An 8,481-nucleotide genomic window follows, 5' to 3' on the forward strand; every position below is an offset into this window, starting at 1 on the left:
GACTTTCATTTTATTTTCATATATTTTCATTTTCTATATGTATTTTGTCATTTTATTTTTGTTACTTTGAATTTGTATATTTTATTTAATATTTATTATTTGTATAATATATTATATTTGTATTTCATAATTTATAATATAATTTAAGATTTTTTTCTAAACAAAATATTGTTGAAATTGACATGTTCCCACAGAATGTTTCAATTTCAATGACTCCACATTTTCTGATGGAAAAACATTCAGTTTGAAAATTGCCATCCAGCTCTACTTTGAATCATAGTATAGTGATTTGTTATATAATCTGAGGGAAAGTGGTATCTAGGATGTTTGTAGATCAGAGATGGAAAAGCTAGGTGCAACCCTTGAACACAGCCCTTGAACACTTTTGAATATGGTCCTCAGGTATGCAAATTTTGGGTGCCACTCTCTAAATGTAGCTGTGTGGACTGTAGATAGTGTGTGCAGTAGCACCGCCATCTTCTGAGTCTTACTGAAATTCTTCTCTTGATTGACAATTTCTCTTTGCATTTTTTTCAGCTCAAGTAATTGCAACCATACTTACTCAGCTTTTGGTATGTCGTTCAAAATTAAGTCAGATATTTTCTCCAGAAGTCCTATATGTTTGTCTAGTTCTAAAAAATTAATAAAACATTTTTCTTAGCAATCAGTCACAAGAGTTATATGATCAAAGAGTCAGCCTATATCTAATCACTCTCTCATTCTATTGTATTACATGTGAAAAAGCTGTTAAAAGAGCATTATGATTGCAACTCAAGCACTCAGAAGTTAGGAAATGCAAAAATTAAGGTTTTTCACGGGAAAAAATAGCATGTAATCATGTAAGTAAAGACTGTATCATAATGCATATGCAACAGGAGAGGCAACCTTAATTCTGGCATTTCCTGTCTTGTGTGCTCAATTTTGCAACCTTAATGTTTTTTTAAATATAATTTCCTAAGTTTAAAAAAAACTGAAAAAAAACAGAAAGTCCATCACATGGAAACAAATTGATGGGTTATATGTCACGAGCTGGGACCTTTAGGTACACAACACAAACCTCTACCACTTGAGTTAATCCAGTAACTGAGCAGTATTAGGCTATTATCTTCTATGTAGACCAGACCAGCCACTAAATGGGAATGAGGCTAGTGGATTTCACAAAGGCCACACTCTTTGCTAGTGGATTTCACAGCTATTTGCTGAGAGCAGAGGAATGTAGCAACTCAGTAATCTTGGGTTCCATACAGATTCTGGAAGGCAGATTGCTCTAATGGGCACATTATTGCATCTAATGCTTTCCCTATTTGTCCTGCCTGTCCCTGCACGTATGACCCTAATATATACCCCCCACAGTCTGTCTCTGCCCTATTTCCCCACAGCTAGTTTTTGCCTCTTCCCCTCTCCTTGCAGCTTGTCTTCACACACACACACACACACACACACCAGCTTATAAAACAAGGTATTCTAAAAATTACTTAGTAAAAAACAACATATTTTTCCTAATTTCATTCTCTGAATGATTGAACTGTTTTTAGTGAAACTTTCAAAGAAAGAGTTCAGTTTGAAGTAGGCACCCAGCATAGAAAATTTCAGTCTCAACAGTTGAAGCCAGATCCTCCAGTGGCAAGAAGGGGCCATAAAGCTGTATTAATATGGCATCTGGAGATCCACCTATTGTGGATGTGGTATGACATAAAGCCAGCATAGGGGGCACGTTGGGTGTGTGCCAACAGCAAGATCAGGCATGACCAGAGAGCACTGTGATGAATGATCCTTCGTCAGACATGAGGCTAATCTAATTTGCATCATGATAACCAGATTTAGGGATTGGGGAAGTACAATGGTGGCATACAGGTTGGCCAGACTCAAGAATCATGGTCTGTTTGTAAAGATTTTATATTTCAGTTAGCGCCAGTCATCTGAAAGATCCCTTAAGCTCTTTATTACTCCCTAACCAGAAGTTGAAGAATTTGATTAAAATAATCATGACTGAATCTTAGCTTTGTGTTTTACACATCATATTAGTGCCAGATGAGAGACATAATTTATTTATCCCATCATAATTTATACCATCGAGTTGAGTGTCAGAGAACGTAAGTTGGTTTCCATTCTGCTTCAATAATGGCATAATTATTAGAAGAAAACTTTGTGGTAAATTTCCAAAGAAATGGAAGAGGATTTAGCACTCCACTGCTTCAAACTGTACCCCATCACATTTAAATATTCTCTTTTTTGTCTCTACTAAAAACAAATACAGAAGTTTGTAAAATAAACATACTTCTGAACTTTGGTCTAATGTTGAGAAACAGCTCAGGGACATTCAGTCTAGTCTAAGTCTGAGAAATAACCACAGAACTGGAAGATGAGTGTTAATCTGTGAAAACTATAAAATCTTGAATGAAGCCTCCTTTCAAAATCACGTAAGCTAGCGATATGATTATGAACAAAAATGAAAGTATCTTCTCACCTGGATTTCTGAAATCGTACTTGTCTTGTCTGCTATAATCACTGGCCCTTGAAACCTGCTGTATCTCCTGTTCCCAGCAAAACACATTTGAAAAGTCACTGCAGCCACTTTTATTTTCTACTGGATCTTCAAAAGACACAGATTTTTGTTCAAGGTTTTGGGCTGTGAGATCTCCACCATCATCATCACTGCCATCTTGAACAGTTCCTCCAGAAGCCATGATGGCTTTATTACGACTCTTGACACTGTCAGTCTTCAACTTACAGATGCTTATTAGATGTACTATTAGTCTTCAAAATGCCTTTTAAGAAACGTATATTTTTCTGTAAAGGCAAAGATTATGGACCTTATTAACTAAATCAATGTCCGCAGAATCATTGAAAATTTTGGAAGAAGACACTAGTAAAATGCCATGAGCCCAAGCCAACAATATTTACTAATTTACTTCATATATTAAACAAAAGAAAATAATATATTAGACTTATGACAAAGGAAGGAATGTATACATTATAAAAACCTAGATGATTAAACAGAAAGAATTAGTTTATAGATATCGAGTCTGTTATTGCACACTTGTGCTCAATAACTATACAGATCCATTAAAAAAAAAGACAACATATAATTCCTATCAAATCCTCATACTACTTACCTATAGTGCTGTTGGCTACATGTTATGCTCTAGCATGAATACATGTGTGTTCAGGATAGCTGTCTGCCAGATATAACTGCTTCTCTACTATGTTTTTTGTTTTCGAATTACTCCTGCAGGAATTCTGCGCCACTGCACATGCAGAGAATTTATATCCCCCTGCAGATTTCTTTGCTTCCCCACAGAAAAATGACTTTCTGATGGGGAAGCAATGGGTAGCCACAAGAGCAGTCATGAGACCCTCCCCAGCAGTATGTTTGCAGTTCACAGGGCAACTGGGAGAGAGGTAAATCACTGTGGGGTAGGGGATGAGACTGGGGAAGACCCAGCTGGTGGCTCCTACCCTTGCACTGGGATCAGATGCTAGTCCCAGGTGGGCTGAGGAGGACAGGACTTCCTCTTCCCCTGCACAGTATCCAGGGCCGGGTCAGACCCATCCCCAGATTTCTCCCCCAGCTGCAGGAAGCTCTGCAAACTCCCACACACACACACACACACCTGCTTCCTGCACCCATCACTCCTCAGCTGCAGGGGAAGGAATTCTTGTACAGGGAGTTGCTCCCCCAACCGCCATGCATCCAGATTCCCTCATACCCAGACCCTCCTGCCAAGCCTCACCCCTCCCCCCGCATTCAGAACCTTTCCCCACGATAAGCCCCACTCCCCCTGCACCGGGACCTCCCAGACGAGCTACCCACATCCGGATCTCCACCCCATTGAACCCCACTCCTCCAGCATCTGGATCCCCCACCGAGCCCCCCACACTGAGCCCCAACCACCTTCACCAGGACCCCCCCTGCAGAGTCCAATTACTGTTGTACCCCAAAACCCCCAACAAGCCTCTGTGCAGCCAGATCTCCCCCCGCACCCGGATCCCCCACTGAGCCACCCGCACCCAGACTGCCCCACTGAGAACCCTCTCAAGCCACACCTGGATCCCCCCACATTAAGCCCCTCCACACGTGGATCCTGCTTTGTTGAGCCTGCCTGCCCACACCTGGTGCACCTGGCATGGAGGGGCAGGGCCTTGGGGTGTTTCTGGGGCAGGCCCAGTTCTTGCGCTGTGTCACGGTTGGGTGCAGCCTCACCGCTGAGTCCATGTTCCAAGGGGGAGCAGCCAGGGACTGCTCTACCAATTTTGCCGCCCCAAGCAGTCACCGCTGAATTGCTGCTGCCACAACAGTGGTGGAGCTGCCGCCAAATTGCCGCCATGCCTGGAAAAGCACCTGCTTGGAAAGCTGGTGCCTGGAGCCAGCCCTGGGAGCAGCACAGTGATCTCCCACCTCTGTGCAGCCAGTGGCCTGTGCTCCCCAGTGCCATGCTGGAGCCTCCACATTTATTTGACAAAGAAAATTTTCAGAATTTTGCAGAATTTTAAAATATTGTGTGCAGAATTTTTAATTTTTTGGCACAGGGGTAACTAATCAAGCCACCACTTCAAAATAAAGAAAACTAGTCAGCAGAGAATGCTGCAAGATCCTTTAAATTCCTGTGTAACAGATTCCAAGACAGAGGCCCCAAATGTCACTTATTGGAAGTGATTTTAAAAGATATTTTGATTTTAGAAACATTACTTTTTTTTAATTCACATGATTCCTCCAAGTTCCAAGAGCTCCTAGAATCCCTGGTTTTCATTTTACTCGTCCTACTTCATAACTCTACCCCAGTTATTCCAATCCTGAAATTCATTCCCTTCATCTGCCAGTTATGCAGTAGTTTTATGATGTGGACTCAGATATCCACTAACCACAAAGAGAAGAAATTCAAATTAATTTGCGCTGGGGACCTTAGACTTTGAGTTTCTCTTTCAGTGTCACTGAAATCCTCAGGTTTTTGTGTTTTTTATGAAGATATTTGCCAAAATCTCTCCTGCTTGTGACTTCACCTGAACCACCATAACCCAGAGAGATAGCAATGCCACCATTTTTAAGGCTGGAATATAATAAACTACAGTGCCATATTATAATATTGGTTTCATGTGTGCAGGCAGCTCAGAATATCAAATGAAGAATTTACTTTTTTTCTGCTTCCAATAAACTAAAAGTCAGGATTCTTTGCATCCTGCAAGAACAGAATACAGGATAGAAGCAAGAAAATTGGGTTACTGATGATTTTTATCCCTGATGAGTGCTAACACTTGGACCACATTTTCTACATTTGGTTACAACCTTCAGATGAAAACCAGAAAAAGTTACCCTTTTGTTACTATCCTGATTTTACAGGATTATAAACAGCTGCTAAATATAACCTAAAATGTATCAGGATCTCCTTTAAGGTAAGCTGGTACACCCGCTTCATAAAGAACAGTTCCTGGCACCTAGAAGCAAACATACTACATACCACATTACTACGTTTCATTGAATCTAACAAGAATTTATGCCATAACCAGACCCTTAAGTCATTAATCATAGATATTTGAAATATTCTAGGTGGCTCAAAACAAAATCAGATGCTGATTTAGAATGACACTCTTATAAATGTGCTGAATTGTGGAGGCATCGGTCCCTGAACCAGTATGGACTATATCTCTGAGAGTGGCTCTAATAATTAATATAAATAATAACTAATATATCACTTCTGATGCCACAAGTGTGCATCCCACTGTTCAGACAACCCTCTCTCTCCCCAAACCTAGTACAAGCTACGGACCAAATTCTCCTTTCACTTTCATCTGTACTGACATAACTGGGCTTGCACCAGGTAGAATTAAGGGACCTAAAGGGTGGGACAATTAAAGATAGGACTCAGAATAAAACTTGTTCTGCTCAGTAGGAAATTGGCGGAGGCGTTTAGAAAGTAAGAATCCAAGGGCTTTGGAGGGACTTGCAAACACCCCCCCGGCCCCCCGCCCCCCCGCTGCTACCCTCAGATCCCCTGCTCCCCACACCCTGACTTTCTCACTGACAGCCCTGTAAGCCCTGCGCCCCTCAGGAAACCCCTGCCGGAGCAGCTCACTCCCCCTCCCAGCCGTGTGCAGTCCCGGCTAGCGCCCCAAAGAAGCGAAGAGCATCCCAGTCCCCCGCAGCCAGGGGCTTTCCTGGTCCGAGCCTCCAGCTCCGCGCCCCCTAGAGCAGCAGCGGCACCGGAGAAGGCAGGAGATGCTCCGCTCTGCAGACCGTACCTGTGCGGGGGGCGAAACCAGCGGGGAAGGCACCTGGGAGCAGCTGCTGCTCCTGTTCCTGAGTTTATGATCGGACAGGATGGAGTGGGAGGCGCCTCCGCGCTGTCATGGGTAAGTTTCGATTCTCAGAAAACACGAAACAGGAATTTCTTTTGATTCACTGCAGGAGAGGAGCGGGCATGTGAAACTTAGGACCAGAACTGCACCCCTCTACTGCTGATACTCTGAGCTCCTGGAGATAAGTCTGCCCGCTGAGGGCTAATGCACACAGGTTTACATTGCTATAGTGATGTTGGTTTAGGGCTTGTCTACACTGGCAAGTTTCTGTGCAGTAAAGCAGCTTTTTGCGCTCAAACTGCAGTCGTGTGTCAGCTGCCAAGCCACTTTGCGCGCAGGACCTCGCCAGTTGCAGCGCTGCACAAAAAACTCCTCAGTGGGCCTGAGGTGGGGGTGGGAAGGGGCAACGATGTTACAGCGCTGCTTTAAGGAGGGTCCTTTGCCGGGGCAGCACTTTAACGTCGGCTGCATAGGGGCTGGTACCCGCGGCCACCTTTTACCTGTACACCGTACCAGCCCCTACCGGCCCACTTTCACCCTGGCCCTTCCCCTTTCAAACCACCATTTCTGACAGCCCTTGTGTGCTGTGCTGATCTGCTCCGAACCATTACTGCGGAATGCTCCTGCTGTCCAACACAGACCATATCGCAAAATGACAGTGCTGGAAAGCCCCAGATCTGGCACCCAAATCTTTTTCGAACCAACCAATTTATGGCTCCAAATTTCTCCTAGCCCACTAGAATGATCCTGCTTTTCTGGTGTTTTTTTATGGTTTTGAATTTCCCTGGAATTTAAAAATGTTTTTAATAGAGAAGATGCTGACACTGAAACTACCTGGTTTACCTCTGGGAGACATTCCTTCTTGTAGAGGTGACTTCACCCTAGCATTTTGTGGTCCCTTTGCACCAGCTGTGCTTTGCAAAGTGGTGTAAAGGCTGTGCTAGTGCAAAATTGGCCACAAGGTTCCCGTCTCTCCTTGGTGAATTGGCCTGGCACAGCAGGCTCCCACCATTGTTGCAGAGCCAGCTCTGTGCTATCGCCACACAATCCCCTGGCACCGGAGTGTTCTGGACAGAAGAAGGGATGGCCAAGTCAGTCCTGCAAAATAATAAGGGGATGAGCTATTCTGCCCATCATTTCCTTTTGCGGTCCTCAAAAAAGATTTGGGGGTCGGGGGAGCTGGTACCATGACACTGGCTAACTGAAAGACAAGAGAAGGGAAGGAGTGAGATTCACTATCATGGCTTCACCCCCCATCATCTACTGGGACCCTGGATTCTTTATCCTAATCCTGAGAGAGGCCCCTACCAGACTTGGCCAGAGAGAGAGAGAGAGAAAGAAAGAAAGAGAGAGATCACATTGCCACATCCACTACTCAGTCTAAATCCCAAATACCACCTGGGATGTGAAACTTTGTCGCCCTCACCTCCCTCCCATCCCCATTCTCCATCTTGTGTGTTCTTTTCCTCTTCCCTTATATTCTATCTAAATTAATACACAGAGCTGATCCATCCCCTAGCATCTGATCCATGTAGCACAGCTAAAGCCTCCCCTCTCGGTTCCAGCGCTGGGTCAGGAACCCCAAAGCACTATGGAAAATGTCAACATTCTCAGATTTATCATTTCCATTTTTCTCCAAAAAAGAACAAAACCTAAGCTCCATGGCTCACTTCCTTGCATCAAAGATGAGGATCTTTGACAGAGGGAGAAGCAGGCTCAGGAACTGAGGGCTGGTCTATGCTAGAAAGCTACGTTCATGTGAGTTGCCTTGCACCAACCTAATTGTGCATATGTCTTCACTGAAATTGTCTTTCACTGATGTAAGTGGTCCATTATGGCAATGCAGTAACATCACCTCCCCGAACGGCATGAAGCCATGGTCAACATACTGTGGTTGACACAGTGTGTGTGTGGATACTGTGTGACCTAAGTCTACCCTAACAGTCCTCCAGCAGCTGTCCCACAATGCCTGATACTGACAGGTCCAGTCACAATTGTGAACTCCACTGCCCAGGGTCACAGAGACCAGAAGCCAGGCCCCACTTTAAAAACCCCATAATTTTGAAATGCCTTTTCGTGATTCACCAGCTTGGTGAGTACCCCTGGCATCTCTCCATTGTTGTGTGCCACCACCCAGTCAGCCATGCCAGTTACATGCTTTAGATATGCTCTGACCCGGAGTAGACA

The 8,481-nt window shown here is 44.1% G+C and overlaps 1 protein-coding gene across 2 annotated transcripts in view; it reads right to left on the minus strand.

Annotated features, from left to right (window-relative positions):
• Window positions 1–6,379, minus strand: part of LOC102931483 (probable ATP-dependent RNA helicase DDX60) — a 71,086-nt gene extending 64,707 nt beyond the window's left edge. For both annotated transcript variants that reach the window (XM_027829276.3, XM_007067046.4), the window contains exons 1-3: window positions 6,238–6,379; window positions 2,468–2,790; window positions 563–632 (exon numbers count right to left, since the gene is read on the minus strand). In XM_027829276.3, the coding sequence (XP_027685077.2) occupies window positions 563–632; window positions 2,468–2,687 (290 nt within the window). In that variant the 5' untranslated portion in view covers window positions 2,688–2,790; window positions 6,238–6,379. The remainder of the gene's footprint in view (window positions 1–562; window positions 633–2,467; window positions 2,791–6,237) is intronic.
• Window positions 6,380–8,481: the final 2,102 nt, after the last annotated feature.

Source organism: Chelonia mydas, chromosome 4, assembly GCF_015237465.2.
Source record: "Chelonia mydas isolate rCheMyd1 chromosome 4, rCheMyd1.pri.v2, whole genome shotgun sequence".
NCBI lineage: Eukaryota > Metazoa > Chordata > Testudines > Cheloniidae > Chelonia > Chelonia mydas.